The 18374-nt window shown below is 55.6% G+C and overlaps 5 protein-coding genes across 5 annotated transcripts; 3 read left to right on the forward strand and 2 right to left on the reverse strand.

Moving 5' to 3' along the window:
• Positions 1–413: 413 nt before the first annotated feature.
• BXZ73DRAFT_39961 (Pkinase-domain-containing protein) lies at positions 414–2231 on the reverse strand (the record flags this gene model as incomplete). The annotated part of the gene is made up of 6 exons (XM_048018479.1): positions 414–504; positions 556–644; positions 700–972; positions 1023–1164; positions 1217–1475; positions 1535–2231. The coding sequence occupies 6 exons, from the start codon at positions 2229–2231 to the stop codon at positions 414–416; spliced, it is 1551 nt and encodes a 516-aa protein (XP_047882508.1).
• A 3397-nt stretch (positions 2232–5628) lies between these two features.
• Positions 5629–7765, reverse strand: BXZ73DRAFT_87110 (CTLH/CRA C-terminal to lish motif domain-containing protein; the record flags this gene model as incomplete). Its single annotated transcript, XM_048024427.1, has 7 exons — positions 5629–5691; positions 5723–6094; positions 6275–6470; positions 6639–6712; positions 7021–7070; positions 7120–7290; positions 7339–7765. 7 exons carry the CDS (start codon positions 7763–7765, stop codon positions 5629–5631), a joined length of 1353 nt encoding a protein of 450 aa, XP_047882509.1.
• Positions 7766–8103: 338 nt separating this feature from the next.
• Positions 8104–11286, forward strand: BXZ73DRAFT_87111 (uncharacterized protein; the record flags this gene model as incomplete). The annotated part of the gene is made up of 11 exons (XM_048024428.1): positions 8104–8476; positions 8527–8921; positions 8974–9192; positions 9244–9394; positions 9449–9882; positions 9906–9936; positions 9987–10032; positions 10081–10114; positions 10252–10326; positions 10380–10520; positions 10573–11286. 11 exons carry the CDS (start codon positions 8104–8106, stop codon positions 11284–11286), a joined length of 2613 nt encoding a protein of 870 aa, XP_047882510.1.
• A 631-nt stretch (positions 11287–11917) lies between these two features.
• BXZ73DRAFT_39466 (O-acetyltransferase) lies at positions 11918–14775 on the forward strand (the record flags this gene model as incomplete). The annotated part of the gene is made up of 6 exons (XM_048018383.1): positions 11918–12029; positions 12087–12170; positions 12220–13080; positions 13133–13390; positions 13445–13602; positions 13660–14775. The coding sequence occupies 6 exons, from the start codon at positions 11918–11920 to the stop codon at positions 14773–14775; spliced, it is 2589 nt and encodes an 862-aa protein (XP_047882511.1).
• A 1388-nt stretch (positions 14776–16163) lies between these two features.
• BXZ73DRAFT_39190 (uncharacterized protein) lies at positions 16164–17485 on the forward strand (the record flags this gene model as incomplete). The annotated part of the gene is made up of 2 exons (XM_048018329.1): positions 16164–16572; positions 16623–17485. The coding sequence occupies 2 exons, from the start codon at positions 16164–16166 to the stop codon at positions 17483–17485; spliced, it is 1272 nt and encodes a 423-aa protein (XP_047882512.1).
• Positions 17486–18374: the final 889 nt, after the last annotated feature.

The following is an 18374-nucleotide window of genomic DNA, read 5'->3' on the forward strand; positions in this document are numbered from 1 at the left end:
GCACGCACCGCCGCTCGACTCCTATACTTAAGTGCCAGCGACGGTGACGTCATGGAGCCCCCACAGGAACGGCAACTCTCACTGCGGTCGCGTGCAGTGGCATTCATGTCGAGAGCGCCAGTCGTGTCTTCCCAGCACTGTTCAAGGGAAAATGCGGTGTGTAAACATTCCAGCTGTCCCAATAGGATGCAAGTGCTACATGATGGATGGAAATTGCTCGACAAGGATATACGTGATGGGATGTGGATGAGGGGAATAGAGACATGTGTTGGTAGTATAAAGCATGAGGGAGAGACAATGATGAGTGCGTGGACCGAGAAGCACAGACAGAAATGCGATGGTAACGGCGATGGGCACACGAAATATGATGTGTAGAGTGCACATGAATGTCAGATAACCTCGACACGGTTCCTTCACTTGAACCCGTTGAAAGTCCAGCCCGGCTGGAGCTCCAAGTAGGAATGCTTCCGCAGTTCGGTTGCCGTTGGCCGCTCATCGGGGTCGCTGCACACGATAGTCAGTCGCAGTGTAGACTGACGTACAAAAAATACTCACGCGGCAAAGCACCTGAGCCTGAAGTCATCGGCGAGCGACGACAAGGCGATACCCGCGGGCACGGGCGGGGCCTGCTTGTCGGAGTACAGCTAAGGAGCAATATGAGTCTTCGCTCAACTGGTCGAGGTGCACACAAGCACGTACATGGATCAAGACGGCCATAGCTTCCTTACCGAGCCATGGCCGCTGGCCGGTCCACATCTCGAACACCACGCACCCAACGCTCCAGATGTCGATCTTAGAGTTGTAGCCCTTGCTCTTCGAGTTGACGACCTCTGGGGCCATCCAAAATACGGTGCCCTGCATTGAAGTATACGCGGCGGCCATTTCGATGTCATCAGTCCGCTTGGAGATACCGAAATCGGAGATCTTGCAGATGCCAGAGATTTCAACTAGGATATTGTCGGCCTTTAGATCCTGGAAGACGGTTAGTCATCTCAAGAGCAAGACAGAGACGGGAAGCTTACTCGATGAATGATTCCACGAGAGTGGAGGTATTCCAGGCCGCTTAAAATTTGACCGGTGAACGACTTGGTGACCTCTTCATCGAAGCGTCCGTGCTTGCGGAGGCAGCTAGCAATCGAGCCACCGGGAACGTACTCCAAAAAGCTGCTCTAGCACGTGAGTAATGCGTACACATGGGGAGATTGGGAGCACGCACATGCTGAGGAAAGTGGATGTCTCCTCGAAACCAAGATACGACACAATGTTGGGATGGTCAAGATCCTTGAGGGTCTCACTCTCGAGCTTCAGCGCTTCAACGACTGTGACTTGTCGCGAATCGTCCTTATCGCTGGCCGTCTGGGGCATCTCGACTTGCTTGACCGCGATCATCTCTCCGGTAGTCGCATTCAAAGCGACGTACACGCGTCCATACGTGCCCTTGCCAATGAGCTCGCCGCGCACCCATCGGAAAATTGCTATTTGTTCGATGGCAGTCAGCTACAAGTTGGCATTGGAGGATCGATAGATAACTTACGTTTCGCTCCACCCGGTGACGCTTCTGCAGAGGTAGAGGACTTGCCCTGCTCGGTGGTGACCTCCTCGAGCTTGCTGCCCCACATCTTCGTGTGCCGTTTATGTGCCATTGGCGCAACAGCAGAAGAGTCGCCGCGTGAACGCCTGACATCGAGTGCTCGCTTGTGTTCTGCAGCGACGACACGGATTGACTTCTTGTGCTTGAAGCGTTGAATGGCAGGCGCAGCAGGCGCCTCAGTGGCCGTTGGCGATGTACCACCAGACGGCGCATCGATGACGGGTTTGTCAAGATCGTGCTCCGGAAAATATTCCTCTAGGCGCTCGTACATAACTTCTGGAGGTGGACGTGGTGCCCAGGTAACATCAAGATTGTTGTCGAACTTGCTGATACGCGCCTCTTTGTCCTTAAGCCTCTTCGGCGGATTCCCTGATGTCCATCCCCGAGGAGTACGAACCGGCGGATACGAGGGTGGTGGAGGGACGTTTGGTCTGTCAGCAATGTCGAGCGGGGCGAGGGGAGGTCGACTAATTGCACGGGGAGAAGACGAAGGCTGAGAATCCGTTGGTCGTTTCCTAGGGGCTACGGCCCATATGCTGGTGCCCTGGTTGTCACTGTCTGAATCGCTTGCTCCACCCTCCTTGGGAGGAACGGGAGGAGGGGGTGGAGGTCCTTGGGGTGCGGGAGCTGGTTGACCCATATTTCGTGATCGGGTAGTGAACGTCCCAATTTCGACGGCAGTCTCGTCGATGAAACCCTCTAGCCACTTGCGATCATCTGGGCGGATAGTATGGGAACCGGTTTCTTCGTCGAAAGGAGGGCGAGGGGCAAACGGCTCCGAGAAACCATTCTGCCCAACAGTTGAAGACGATGGCGCAATAGGGCTGCGAGGAGGCGTACGGGTAGGACGGTGAGGTCGCTCGGGAGAAAAAATATCGCCTTGAGCCGGCGGAAAAGCCCGTTGGCCGTCATCGTGGTAAGATGAGGAAAGCGGGAGGCGGAGGGAGGTGCCATCGTTCGAGGTGTCTGAGTTTTGCGGGGAATGGGGATAACGAGGTTGGCTTCCGGGGATGGGAATGGGATTACCTTGTGCGGAGCGAGGACGCTGATGAGGGTCGGTTGAAGGCGATCCGAGGTACCCATTCGTAGCAGCGCCACCGACATGGGGACGAGGGTACAGTGGCGGGGAAACGGCGGAGCGGAGCGTATCTGGTGAAAGAGCTGACTCCAAGACAGGAGTATGCTCCGCGAGTGAAGGGCCTGGCAGCGAAGGACCGATACCGGTTGGTGGTCGGGGGAACGGCAGAGGAGGTTGAGGGGGGCGAGCACCAGGCTGGAGGCTAGCAGGATGTTTGTTGTACGTGTTTCGTAGGTCTGTCATGCTCTTCGTTTTCGGAGGTTGCCGTATGGGAGGAGGGGGAGACTGTAGGCTCTTGTCGGTCTTGTTACCAGTATGCTTCCAGGTAACGGCCCACGTAGGAGGTACCTGCCGAGCTTTCTGACGCGAGCTACCAGAGCGATATCCTATGGTTCCGGGAAACCTGTTGGCACGAGAATCCTGCGACACTGGTGTACGGTCACTCTTGTAGTCACTTCGAGGCACGTCCGTTGGTACAAGAGTCCATGCTTCGCTGCCGTCTTCGTTGACTCTACCATTGCTAGCCTTCCTAGGGTCCTTTCGCTTGCTGTCTTTTGGACGTTTGGAGCGGTCCTGATAACTGCCCGGTTGACCATCGGCGGTGAATGAACGCTCCCGTTCAGGTACAGGATCATGGGCAGGTGTGGGAGAAGACTGAGGTTCGGTCGGAGGGGGTGGAAGAGGATGCGCATCGTCCACAAATCTTTGCGTTTTGGGCGACGTTCCTGGCAGCGAGGTAGTGTCGAGGTTAGAATAATAGTGATCCTGTCGGTACACATAATCGGGACCAACGAGACCAGAGCGATCGGGTGATAACATGTTGGCAGGGGAGCGTGACCGATGATATCCCGTCGGTGACGAAGGTCTTTGAGGAAGAGCGCGAGAATGAAGGGACGGCTTGTCACACTTCTCCCTGTCCCGAAATCCTTCCAGATCTGTATGGTCGTCACCATCCGACACCGACGCTTCATATCCACCCCGATGATGTTCGCTAGCCGACGACTGACTCCCATGTCGTACTCTTGCTGCTGGGTTCGGGCGAAGAGGTGTGTACAATTGCTGAGGGAGTACAGGCGGGGGAATGGTGTTCACAGTGGTGGGCGGGAGATGCTCGTACAGCGGTTCATGGACAAACGCGGAGGTATGCGAGACGAGAAGTTTGAGGTTGCCTGAGTGGTCGCCTCTGTCTTTGTACAGATCGAATAGCTCATCGTCTGTCAAAGCATCGCCGATGGCAAATTGACCGATCTCTGTGCGGTAGATGGCGAACTTGGACTGATCCTCATCCGAGATTTGAAGCTACAGGTGGGGTTTAGAGCACGCGTCTCCTAACAGCCTCAAATGTGACAGACCTTGGTGAAGATCCGCTCCCGTATGAACGCGGCGGTCATGGCACCAGTGATGTCCACAACATGCAACTTCTCCGCGTCGGTCGTCACCAGCACGATCGTCTTCTCCAAAGGGCTTGACCTATAGCTAGACGGAAGATACCCGTCCAATGGGGTAGAAACGGTGGGAGACTGCGGCATTGGTCAATAAGCCGTCAGTCGGGATCACGCGGGGAAGAACACGACGCACAGTAGCAGGTCGAGAACTACTACCGCTGAGGGATCCTCTTCGCACAGGCCCATACGTGGAACGAACACGGTCCGTCGGTCTTGGCCGTGATGCAGGCGGCGTATTGTCATTTCGATCAAGAGAAGCGACCATGCCTTGCGCAAGACTCGGACGAATGGTCCCTTCTTCGTCGTTGGTGAAAGACGATGTGCCAAGACCGGGTGTGCTTGGTGGAGGAGTTGACTCGTGAGCACCGGGGGAGCTGCTACTGGATGGAGAAGAGAGTTGCGGATTGGAGGGATTTGATCGCGTGTTATAGAGATGTTCGGGGCTCAGCGGTGGTGGAATGTGAGAGGGGACGGGGAGGTCCCGTTCACGGTAATAGGGCCTGGCAGGAATACCAGGGGTGGGCAGGGGGCGAGGGAGGGGCGCCGGAGGTTCATGGGCCGGGAAATCGTCATCGCTGTTGTTCTCCGGGTTGCTGACGACCAGGATTCGACGAGTTTTTGGTTTGCGAGTGTGAACCGACCGCTGGTCGTCGGACATGTCTGGCGGAGGGGCCAGGAGGAGAAAGAGAGAGCAGTGATAGGAAGGGGCGGAGGGGCGTGCACAATCAACGGGTGGCTGTGACGCCGAAACGGAGGGGGAGGCAAGAGAGACAGGAGGAGGAAGACAGCGCGCCAGGCAGCGGCTTGCTTGGGGGCGATGGTGGCTGAGAGCGGGGAGGAGAACGGCAGCGACGAGAGCGTCGTCGAGCTAAACGACGAGAAGGAGACCAGGCGAGTGGTCAAGGCACGCTTCAGGGCTACGGCCGGATGACTAAGCAAATCGGCATACCGACCTCCGCTGCAGCCGCCATCTCAGTTCGCGTGCCCGGCGCCGCTCGCCGCCCAGCGCCCGCCGCGCGCCACCCGTCGAGCGAGCGTCGAGCACGCCGTCGGCCACGCAGCAGCCGCGCGCACGCCCTGCAGGCTGCTCCGGTGCCCGCCGCGCTTCTCGCGCTCATGTGCGCGGCCCAGGCCGCACGGCGTGGAGCCACATGCCCACCCCGTCGGCGTGCCCGGCTCCCTCGGACCTCTTCCCCAGCTCCCTTCCGTGCGCCCACCCCGCACTACCGCGGTCATCCCGGTCGACGACTCCTCCCGGCCAGTCGCACCTCCCACACGGCCATATCATGAACCTGTCAGGCCCACGCCCGCGATCATCTGATTGTCGTCCTATTGCCTCGCATTCAGTCCGCGCAGCCTCCGCTCGCCAAGTGCCATGGGCTGCAGTTTCAATCTTTGCATACGCATTAATGACAGCATCACCGACCACGGTGAAACGTCCATCGTACAGTCTCGTCTACCGATACAAATACACGAAACAGCGCAGGGGCATGCGCACCCACCAATCTGGCCATCTATCTGCTCGTGCGCTCTCCGAACGTCCCATCATTCAGATCGAGCTGTCCATCTATGAGTTTCTGGAGCAACCACCAACCAAGCGCCACGCACCTTTGGCATCTCCGCCCGCTCCTCCAACATGTCTTCGCCCCAGAACATCAGCCTCAAGAGTCCTACTAGCTTCGCCTCTTTACCTTGACCGAGGCTCTCCAGTATCGCTGCGTTGACCTCCGCCGCAGTCCTCATCCGTTGGGCCGGAGACAATAGCTCACTGACAGTGGACGGCATGAGCGGAGACGACTCAAATGCTAAAAGCGCCATCGTCCGCTCAAGCTCAGACAGAAACTCCGGGCTTTCCTCTCCGCGAGGGGCGAGCTCTTCTTGCGCAAAATGTAGCGCTTCCGCTATCTTGCCTTGGCGTATGTACTCGATGAGCTTCTGTTGCTGCAGACGAAAATACAGCGACGGGTTCGTGTCGAGTATCTGGTATTCAACCAATGTCAGCCGCTTGCTCGTCACAGGAACACGAGAGTGAAAATCATATTGAAGACTGAAGTTTTGGTGTAGAGTTTCACCATCGACCTCAGTAGGTCTCAGCGTGGTGCATGTAGTGTTCTAATCCTTTCGATGGCTAAAGCGGCAGCTGGAGAGAGCAAAACTCACCTCAGGATCCAAGTCGTTCACTCGTGTGATCGCGTCACCGACATCGCCGCGTTGCAACGCCTCCCGTATCCTCATACGATTCTCGATGGAGTTGAAGTCGGTGGGGCTCTCGAGGCTGGTCTCCTTGCTGAATTCTTCTGCCGCAGACTTGTACCCCTCTATGACGAGGTAGTCCATAACCAGACGGTTCAGGTCACTGAGAAGACTCTGTTAACAAACGGTACGAGGGAATCCACTTGCGACGGCAATTATCAGATAATACATGCAAATTTCGGTTACTCTTCAAAGATATTCAGAGAGATTCCCAATGAAAGTTGTTCATCCCAGAATGCCGTCGCCATAGCCGAAGGATAGAGACACTCACTCCTTGGACACTTGAACATCATGTAGGCGACGTTCCCATTCTTCCTGAAAGATCTTCGCCTTTTGCTGCGGTGGCTACTTGGAAATGAAGTTAGCGACGAAGAGAAAAGGGGGCAAGAAAATAACGGACCATGGGGAACACGACGAAGCCGCGGTCAACCAAATTTATGCGAAGATGTCGCTTTAGGGCAAGCCCGTCACAAGCGCTCACGGAAGGTCCTGCTCCCTGCAATATTCCAAGTATGTGCGGACTGACAGAAGTGAGGTCGACAGGTTCGGGCAAAATATGGTCTCAAATAGACGGAGGAAATGCATCGAAGACTTCTAGGCGTAGTATAAACACAGTGGGAACGTAATACAACACTCGGTCAAGCTTTGGAGACGATGCCACCCGATCGAATAAGCTCCAGAAAATCATCTTGTGCCAAAGTTGCTAGCAAGATGTGAGCGACGCAGATACGAACAAACAGAACATGACTCACTGTCTTTTCCTCTACCTATTACGTTATCCTTCTGCTTTCCTTTCTTCTTTTTATCATGGACGGCGGGAGCGGGCAGCGACGGTCTACCAGTACCTCTATGGGATTTGGAATCCGCAGCGGCGGCAGCAGACGCGGCTTGCGATTGCTGAATCGCGTTGAACAATTTTACGACTGTAATCCCCGTTAAAACCATGGTATGACCAGAGAGATGACACTGACCTCCGCGCTGGGCCACTTTTCGTAAGGCACGCTCGCTCTCCCCTCCCCAGCCCCCGATGATATCCGTGATCCTACCACGGTCCTCTTTCTCCTTTCTCTCCACCTGCAAGACCTGCTTCCCCTTGGCCTCCAACTTCTCCTCTTTCCGTTTCTTAGCAACAGAAGGCTTCAAGGAGAGCGGTGCGGCAGGCGCATTGGTAGTCAAAAGCGACTGGAGAGTAGCACCAAAGTTTGTGGCATCCGTCGCGCGCCGCTTCCTCTTGGATGTCTTCTTCGACTTGACCAGCTTGGCCTCCGCAATTTCGTCTTCTGTATCAGGCTCACTTTGCCCCGAGCCAAGTTCACCGTCGGTAGAGATACCCTCCAGGTCAGACCCGGAGTAAGACGGTTCGTCGTCAGACAGCCTTTGGCGTTTTGTGGGAGGCATGGAGGAAATACGAGGGCCGAGCGTGTGTGAGACGCAGAGGCTGGCTTCTGCAAAGGACGAACAGGTACGCGGGGCACGTGGAAGAGACACAATGGTGGTGAAGCGCCCATATCCCGTGGCCTTCGCTTCCGCCGGCGCATCTGTCCCCCTTCCTGCACGCAGGGTACCCATGGCCATCTGAACGACCGCCTGGTCTCATCTCACCCAACTGTCTTTTGTCCTCCATCTCCGGTTCAACGGTAGCTGGACCGCGCACGCCATCCATTCCGGGCAGTTGGAGTCTCTGACACCCGCGTTTCCGCTACTCCCCTCACGAGACAAGGACACACTCTTCCCGGATGGAGCCTTCTTCCTTTGGGCCCGCCGACTTCACGGTCGAACCTGATCTACAACCTCTCTACCCCACACCCGCCCAGATCTCGGATCTGCTCTCGCCAAACGTCGGTCTCGCTCCCTCGCAGAAGGGGGAACTTGTTACGCACTGCCTGCTTCGCGCATGCGTCTTCGCCGAGCTCTCGCTACTCTCCTTTCTCCTTACGGACCCTCAGTCTCAGCAGTTCGTCGACCTCTCAAGGCAGGATGAAGACGGTCTGGGCCTAATCAGCGTAGCTATCCTCGGCTTTGGTTCTGAGTCCGAACGAGATATTGAGCGCGAGGAGTGCGTCAGATTACTGGTGTCTGAGGGGTGCGATGTGAACATACCAGATGAAAGTACGTTCTAACGCGTCGCCGTGCTGCACTCTTGCTGATTTGAATCGCAGGTGGCTGGACAGCACTCCATTATGCATCCTTGTTCTCCCCTCCAAGTCTTGTCTCGTACCTGCTCACACATGGATCCTCATCTCTTGCCATTACAAGACGGCAGCTTACCGCCTTGGACATTGTCACTGCACACACCACTATGCCGGGCAGGGAAGATGTCGCGTTGCTACTTGAGGAAGCTATGCGAGAAGCGGGATGGAAGGGCGGGCGGATGGAGGAGCAACGAAGACTTCTTGATAAGCGTATGCGACGCATAAACAAGAAGAAGGGCATTCAAGGGGATATCCAGAAAGTGCTCGGCATCCACTCAAAGTGGTGGGGTTCGGAGGACATATTGCAATCCCAGGACACCGAAGATGAGAGCGAAGACGAAGCTCCGACAGACGCACAGCTTGTAGGTTGCAGTATTCATCCCACAAGGTTGCAAGTACCTAACTTCAGCCTAGACTCCTCCGTCAGATTTCTCGTCGATGCTTGTCTTCTCGCCCACGGCTTTACCAGACATATTTCAATCCTTGATCACCGACTTCGTCCCGGCACATCGCAATTCAGAGCCCGCAAATGTCCTCTACATGCTTTCACGATTTGCTTGCTTGAATTGCGATGACAACTGGATCGAAGACCTGATCATTGGGGCCACCGATGCCATCGAAGACGTATTCTTTGTAAGCCCTTCGGTTGTATGCAGCGCTACTTCGTCTCACTCGGCGTGGTAGAGCCATGCAGAAGACCCTACTTATCTGGTTTTCTGGTTGTACAACACAACAGTTTGGCTGCATCTCATGCGGTGTGACAATGCGATCAATCAAGTCTGCGAACAACTGGGATCACTGTCTCTCATTGAGGAGATTCTCAACTCGGTTTTCGGTAAATCAGAGCGGCTTGCCCTGCGGACGATGTACTGACGAGCCGAGCCTGCAGTATTCGTAATTCGATTCGCTGAGCGGAGGATAGACCAACTGCTTGACGCAGCATTGCTGGATTATTCGCCACTATCAAGTGAATTCGATGCCATCCAGTTTGAAGGAGAGTGGTCGTTCCTAAAGTCCTTTGGAGGCGGCAAGAAGAAGGCCAACGGAGCTCCTTCGAATGCGAGTACTGTACGAGGGTCGACACCTATGTCACCAACGCAGGCCAGCAGACCACCGTCCCCTTCAGCGCACCCTCCAACATCAACCTCACCTAGCGTTCGAGGGTTTGCTTCGATAAGGCAGACGTTCTCTCGCACTCGCGGTACCTCATCATCTACTCCTCTCCAAGGCCTGTTCTCCGAGGTTCAACAACCTCTATCAACTTCTCCGAAGGATATTTTAAACTTTATAACTGCGCTGCAGACAATGCTCGCTTTGTCAGGAGTTAACCCGTTATCATCGTGCAGTTCTGGTCACAGGTGATGTACTGGACGGCTTGTAAGTCAGCATCAACAATCGTCAGCAGCGCATCTAATGTTGGCACGCAGGCGAACTGTTCAATCGCGTGCTTACACGGAAGAAATATATCTGTCGGTGAGTTCGTTGCAATTCATGGTTGGTGATGTCCTGAATTTCGTACAGATCTCGAGCTGTGCAGATCAGCGCAAACCTTGGAGTCATAGAGGAGTGGCTAAACACCATGGAGTTGCCGAAGGGGTTGGCTTGCACTTCGCGCCCATTCATGATCTTCTGAATTGGCTCCAGGTACGAATTTCAGCAATGCGTGGACGTGGTGATGCTCATTAGACGCAGTGCCTGTCTTCCATCACTGAGTTCCCGAGCCTCATCGCGACTATCCAGACCATGAAACATCTGAACCCATTGCAGGTATGTGACCTTGATGGAATCGCTCATCCACGGCTCTCACGCAGTATGCTCAGATGCGCCGGGCTGTGCGAGATTACAAGTACGAGGTCAACGAAGGAAGGATGACAGAAGAGTGCAACCAGTATCTTCAGCAGCTACAGAAGGACTGGGAGCGACATCGTGTCAAGATGGGTGTTGAGCAGTTGCGCAAAGAAGTCAGCCATCTTGTTTTTCTCCGGCCTTCATTACTGACCCGGTGAATTCAAGATCGGCGAACGGGACCGGGACCGAGAGGGGAGCGTCAGCGCGTCGCCGTCTCTCCACGAAGCTACAAGCTCCGAACCGGATATGGATAGCTCATTCGAAGCATCGGCGGCGCAGCGCTCAATAGATGCGCTCTTCGACCGGTCCGTTGAGAAGCTACTGTGGGAGCCAGCGAAAGCGCCAGATCCGCTGGGCGAGCTTCTCGACTCCCGGTACATGCTTCCGTTGCTGCTTCCTTCGGATCCTCGGATGCTAGGCGCACTCCCTATGAAGCCTGCAAGCCTCGAGGACATGAATGACAAGCGCCACAACAGCCGCCTCAGCGTCGACAATGGCTCCAGTCGGAGCACGAGTCGCGCCAGCTTCGGCAACCGTGGTGCAATGCGCTGGCGGTTCAGCAAACGGCTCCGCGACATCGACCCGACAGCGCTGCAGTGGGTCGACGGCAGCCGCGCGGCGGCACGGTGGACGCGCCCAATAGAGCCGGACCCAGACGAAGAGGATGCGGAGATACCGCCCCCGTACTCGTCGGAAGACCGAAGGGCGGATGAGGAGGACGAGGAAGGCGATGGAACGCTGAGGATCGACACGGGAGCACATCTGACGGTGCTCACTCGTGCGCCTTCGGCGCGCAGTCGAGGAAGGGCGAGCATGGCGGGGCTTTCTCCAGGCGGAACACCAATAGAAAGAAGAGATTCATTGGTTATGGCGCAGTGAGCTAGAGTGTGAGATAGGGGCGTATGGACTAGATCAACGGATCCTCGATATTGCATTGCTGTCGTCTCATTTGTACACACATACATCTGCTTTCCATGTCCGCACTGACTGTGGCGCCTTATGCGACCTCGTCCGTCGAAGAGGACCATCGCATATTGTGTTCGTTGTTGGTTAGCCGCGGCAGATGTCTAGCATATAGGTGCGTTGTCCCTAGGAATGCGGAGCACGCAGACGGTGCGCAGAGAGCAATAGTCTTCGAACAAGTGCAAGTATCCCATCAAGCAGAGGCGCTTCGGCGCCAATACACTTCACGGCCACTGCTTACAGAGCCCGCCCAGTCTCACTTTGTCGCATTCCTGCGGCCTATGACAGCCTCTCCTCCCGTCCACACTACTCAAGGAGTCTGAATTTTTGGCCCGTTTGAGTGCCTACCTGCGACTTGGTGCGTCATTACACGCTTGCGGCTTGCATTCGCGTCCTCACCACTGACACCTGTACGCGTAACTTTCCGCTCGCCGCCTTCCTCTTCTAGCGTAGAGACTCGCGCTCATCGCCTTCGCAACTTTCCATTCTCTTGTATGCCCTCATAGTTCATGCTACGCGCCTCCATCCTCCCGCCCGCACAGACGTCATGCCGCCCAAGCGCTTTCAATTCGTCCTCAACCCTCTTTGGCCGCACTACTTGTCTTGGGCTTGTGTAGTCGCTGCCGTAGCTCTAGGGTTGGTGAGATATGGTCTATATGGTATGTTTCCACTGCTTTCGCGCCTTCACCATCCTCCAACGTGCTTGTGGCATGCAGACTCATCCGACCCAAGCCATTGTCATGCGCTACTGTCTGGTGGTCGATGGCTGGACCCGCATTTCAAGAATTGGCAACCTGATGGTGCGTAGTGTTCTTGATGGTCTCAAACGAGGTTAACATCAGCATTCAGGGTGCATGATGTACCAATACAAAGAGAAGGATGTGGGACAATGTATGAAGTCCAGGCGGATTGTCTTCGCCGGAGACTCCGTCACACGACAACTCTACTTCCAATTCGCAAACATCGTGGACAAAACTCTTCCCTCGTCGCCCCCGGATGATGCCCATAAACATCAAGACCATACCTATACCTCTCGCTCGGACGTGCAGCTTATATTCATCTGGGACCCGTTCCTAAATGCCACTGGCACTCAACCCTTTCTTCACCCTGTCCCCCGTTCCTCCACACCACCACCAGCTCTCCTGGTTCTAGGGTCTGGTCTTTGGTATCTCCGGTATCCTGAATCTGGCGGTCTCCCTGCATGGGAGGCCAAGATAGAGTCCACGCTGAGTGCACTCTCCGCCCCGATCGCACCCCTCGCGGACGCCGTCGTCATTCTACCCGTTGAAGACATTATTCCTCATAAGCTCTCAAAGGATCGTGCCGCCTCTATGCACGCATCCGATATTGACGCGATGAACTCGGACCTCGTTCACCGCATACAGCCACGCTCTCGCCGCGACGCGTTCGCGTTGCTCCCGCCTCTCTTCGCCAACGCGCTTCCAGGCGTCCCCGCGGCGCTCCCTCGCGTATTCAACCAGATGCTGCACCCATCGCAGACCCTCGACGGACTCCACTTCTCGGACGCCGTCGTCAAGATGCAAGCGCAGGTGCTATTCAACATGCAGTGTAATGACGTCCTGCCGAAGTCATTCCCCATGGACAAGACTTGCTGCAGATCATACCCCTGGCCGAACGCGTTGCATATGCTCGTCCTCCTGGGTGCAATCGGATGGGGGCCTGTGTTATGGTTGTCTGCTCGTCGGTTCAGTGAGTCTTATCACTAATCCTGCGGCATCCTTCCTAATATGCGCTTGGACAGATCCTCGATTTACCACACTACCGATGCTCAGGGACGAAGAGACACCTGCTTTGGTGTTTAGTCTGGCAGCTGCCTTTATCTTCATCGCGGATAGAACGGGTTTCTGGCTCAAAGAGCAGAAACAATTTGACCCTTGGACGTTTGGGTTCTTGATGCTTTCCTTTTTAGGTCTCGGTTTGGCTACTGTGACTCGTGGTGACAAGGATCTCGGATTCCTCAATAGAGAACAGACAGATGAATGGAAAGGATGGATGCAGAGTAAGTTCTGCTGATAATGCCGTGACTCTATTTCGTTGACCTCTGTTACGATAGTCGCCATCCTGATCTACCACTACACCGGTGGTTCCAAAATCTCTGGGATTTATAACCCGATCCGAGTACTCGTCGCGGCGTATCTTTTTATGACCGGCTATGGTCATACGACGTACTACGTGAAAAAGGCTGACTTCGGTTTGCTTCGTGTCGCTCAAGTGAGCAGCTTTCGGTGTGTCGCAGAGATGATCTTTTCTAATGGAAACATTGCCCAGGTTCTGGTTCGCCTCAACTTGCTCACACTTCTCTTGGCCTACACCATGGACGCCGACTATCTCTTCTACTACTTTGCGCCGCTAGTATCATTCTGGTACCTCATCATCTACGGCACCATGTTCATCGGCTCTCAGTTCAATGAACGCACACCGGTCCTTGTCATCAAGATCATTCTTTCGATGGTTGCGGTCACATGGATAATGAGCCAACAATGGATGTTAGACATCCTCTTCGAAGGTCTCGAACGATTCTGCAACATCCGGTGGTCCGCGAAGGAATGGGCCTTTCGCGTCAATCTCGACATTTGGATCGTCTACTTCGGGATGTTTGCCGCTCTTGCGGTCATCAAAGTCCGAGAGCTGCGCCTCACAGACGACCCTCGGTGGCCCCTTGCCGTTAGTGTGGCCGCCGGCATATCAGGAGTCGTCCTCCTTTGGTTTATCGGCTTTGAGCTTTCTCAGCCGGACAAATTCGCGTACAATGCATGGCATCCTTACGTGTCCTTCCTCCCCGTCGGTGCCTTCGTCGTGCTGCGTAACGCCAACGCTATTCTGCGATCAAGCTCGTCCTGGGTATTCGCCTTCATCGGAACCTGCTCCCTCGAAACGTTCATTATCCAGTACCACCTGTGGCTCGCCGGCGACACCAAGGGCGTTCTCAAAGTCATTCCTGGCCGCCACTCACGTCCTGTCAACCTGCTGCTGACCACCGTCATCTTCATCTACATTTCCCACCTCGTGGCCAAAGCCACTGGCGACATCACAAATTGGATCTGTGGCTCGACAAAGCCCCAGGCTGCAACACTGCCTACTACAGCCCAACAAGCACGACGTGTCCCACTAGGAAACGTCGAGGCCGAACGCGGAGAAGTTATCTTTATGGCCTCTCAGGATGGCGAGGAAGAAGCGCAGAAGGAGGGTGGGCAGGGACCGCCCTCAGGAGAGCAACCTCAGCGCCGGTGGCTTGATCGCCTCGCTGAGGCATCCCAGCCGCCCCCTTCCCCCGGCTTCCGCGTCTGGTACGGGGAGTCGGAGTGGCAGCCCGGGATGAAGGCGAAGTTGCTGATGGGTGTTGGCGCGATGTGGCTCGTCAATGTCATGTGGCCCCGACCGTGAAAGAAAGGACACACGCCTCCGTCTTACACTCAGTGTCTTTGTAGAATACGTGACGGCTACGCATGCTTACGCCCGATATACATATAATAGCACACCAATTTGTTCTCGAACGAAAGAATTGACTCAGAAGCGACGGTCGGCCTCTCCCCCGCCTGCCCCTCGCACTGCTGTGCTACAAGCTGCATGCAACATGTATTAGAGGTTCCTACGAGCCCACTGGCGAAAAAACGGCGAGATTCTAGGCAGTAGAACTCTCGCAATTTGAGTAACGAAGTCGTGACTTTGTTACAATTGACATTAACGGCTTCGCTTGACATGGGATTTCGGGCGCTTCTCTCGCGGACGCCATGTATCTTTATGTGGTACTATTAGGGGCTAGCACACATTTTCCCGAGGCGTCGGATGAAGGGAGAAACACACCGCGGGGGGGTGGGCTTCGAGCGTGACATCAGCCACACGGAGTCTGAACGCGTCATCACGTGATGCTGCCCGCGATGCGGTTGCGCGCGTTCAGCCACAGCGGAGTTTGATTCGGCTACGGTCGGCATCGTGACCCGAGGGGTGACCAAATCCGGCGCCAAACCGTCGTTTCTGGGGGTGCGCCAGTATTTCCCTGCGCAGTTTATCCCTAGTGAACCGTTCTTCGTGAAATTTGGTACATAGGAGGGCATGTAGATTCGGCACCCATGTGCAAAGTATGAAGGCAAACGGTGGAGAGGGGAGAGAGATATTCGTGGAAAGGCGGCACCGTCGCTTCTGGGGGGGGGCATAGTATACACATGAAACTCAACCCAACCGGATTCCCACCACGACACACAAAGGGAAAGACCTGGAAAAACAGTCAGTAAGATGTCCAGAATAAAAGATGCGGATGAAACGTCAGCATTAGCATGGTAATGATCGTCAGTCCCCATCCTTGAGATGGGTTCAGGACTTGACTCTATATTATTCATCACCCGGAAGAATGGGGACGTGCTCACCTATCGAAGCAAAGAACGATACGTAGGCTGGCGTAGAAAGAATGAGTTTCCAAGCGTGAAATGCCAAGAAGGGGCTCGGAAATTTGGGTATATGATTCAACATTCATCAGCCCGTGGGCTTCGAAGTAGCGATTCACGTCTTCTCGTCACCGCAACACAACATGAAAGAAACACATACCAAGCGGAAAGACGAAAGCGAGGAGGGAAAGGGAACGCAAGGAGGAAGAGCAGGTCACGACAAAGTGGCCAGCAAAAAGTTTGCTATAACGCCAATATCACGTGCATCAATTTAGGGCAGGCGGTTCGAAGGGGCATAGTGTTTCGGCGCACACAGGCGCTTTTGCTCTCTGCCTCTGCTCCCGCTTGGTCCTAGACCTCAACCACCTCTCCCCTTCCTCTTCTCTCACCATGGCGAACGTCGTCACTCATCCTCATCTACAAGTCCCTTTCCACATGGGGCCAGTAGGTCACTCCCCCTCGCCCCTCGGCTTTGGCTTCGGTCTCTCCACCCCTTCCATGATGCAAGGTTGGCCTGCTTCGCCGCTCTCGCACGCCCCTGCTTGGAATGCCACCCCTCAGCCACCGCAACAACACGCAAGAACTACTGGAAAGCGGAGGCATGAACCAGAGGAGGAAGACAAAGATGAGCGCATGGACAGGAGCCCGACACCGACTGAGCGACCGCAGCGTGGTGCCCCCAAGCGTGCCCGTACTACTCCCACCGCCGCAGCTGTCGAGAAGGCTCAGGGCACAACGAAGGAGAGCAAGCCTCCTTCAGCACCCGAAGAGAATGATGTCGATGTTGGGTTTTTACTCGGTGAGTGGTCAGCTACAGGCGTCGTAGGCCCAGTACTGATCGATCTTTAGCATCATTGCCCCCGCAGTCCTTGCTTCCCCTTGTCACTTCTCTGCTGTCCGCTCAGCCGGCTCTCAAAACCACCATTCTCAGTCTTATCCCCCGCCCCACCCTCGATGTCGCGCTACAAGGCCTGGCAGCTTCGGCACAGAAGCTCAAAGACGCGTATCCCTACTCGAGTTCACCATTTCCCCAGTCCGGGACGTCACCATGGGGTAACACAGGAGTGTTTGGCAGCTCTAGGGCAAGCACTTCATCGTTTGGTGTTGGTTCTGCCACGCCTTCCGGGTTCGGTTCCGCCACCTCCTCCGGGTTTGGTTCCGCCTTGCGACCAGCTAGCGGCTCATCATTTGGTTCCGCGCCTCCAAGCGGCGGAGGAATGCGCGAAGAGTACATTGTATCTCGCCTCCGACCCCACATTCAAGAGTTCATCTCGGCCTGCCTGTCGTACCTTCCCTACTTCTCCAATGTCGCCACCACCGATCCCTCTACCGCCTCGCATACTGCCCAGACACACGCAGCCGCGCTCCGTCTGCAGCATAAAGACAAGTTGCATCCCACGGAGACCTACCTCTTCCTTTCGGCCCTCACATCCCACATTTTATCGCAACCACCGCTTACGCAAGCCTCTCTTGTACCCATGCTGGCCTCGAGGCTAGCGGAGGAGTGGAAGGCATGGATTGACCACGTGGATCAGACCGTGAACCGTCAAGGCGGTATGTTTGGGCGGGAGACGGTCACCACATGGGAGCGAGGACTGGACGAGTTTGCCGGGGCACAAGGAAACGGGATGGAAGTAATGAAGGAGATTCGCGATCATTGGGTGGTGAAGGTTGGCTGGTTGGTCGGTCGACAGCCCATGGAGGAGATTTGATATCTGCCCCAGCGTATCTTCTGTGGGACTGGACTCCTCCCTCGGTCATACATTATATGTCGCCCCCTACCAGTATAATATTTGCTGCGTACCCGCTCCCTCCCTGCATCATTCCCCTACCATTATCTACCGTCCACGGTCATTGCATGCTCGCGTTGCTGTTACCATCGTTGCTTACACACCTGTACTTCCACACGGCTACCCTCGACGAAGGCACGAAATCTCATGACGCTCGTTTGTGTTTTGTGCTCAATGCAGTGCGAGAGCTGCAGTTGTGACGGTTCTGGGTCACTGGTGGCAGGGTGCGGTGGTTGCGGAAGCCACGGACCGCAAGATCGGCGATCGGGTTCGTGGGACGGTGCACGTGGCAAAGTTTGTGCTGGGCCGCCAGACGCTGGCACGCGCACGCCAGCTCCGCGTACTACGCTGCTCACACTCTCGACCGCGCCAGGCAGGCTGGGATGCTCATGCATGCTTCATCATGCCTCTCTGACCCCGCATCTCCCCCTCACTTCCATCTTCCAAGCCGCTGCCGGCAGGGCGTGGGCCAGGACGCGCCCTGCTCGTGCGCACTACCATCCGCATCTATTCGCCAACGAGGCTTCGACCTCGACTCTCGCCGCCCGGCGCGTTCATGATGCTCGAGTAAGCCGAAACGAAGCGCAGAGGGATACCAGCACGTACGTATTCTTCTCTTCAGTGTTCCCCAGATTCTCATGCAATGGTCTCGGACACGTATAGGCTGCCCTGTCCTCCATCCACGTCCGTGTCGGCGAAGCCACTCCCTTCATCTCATGTCCACGCCCCTTCCTCCGTGCTTCGCTCGGTGTCGGATCCCACAGGCTCGTTCTCGCCTGCGGTGGACGATCGCCCTACAAGTTCAAAGTCT

Source organism: Epithele typhae (genome assembly GCF_022376455.1).
Source record: "Epithele typhae strain CBS 203.58 chromosome Unknown BXZ73scaffold_3, whole genome shotgun sequence".
NCBI classification, from domain to species: domain Eukaryota; kingdom Fungi; phylum Basidiomycota; class Agaricomycetes; order Polyporales; family Epitheliaceae; genus Epithele; species Epithele typhae.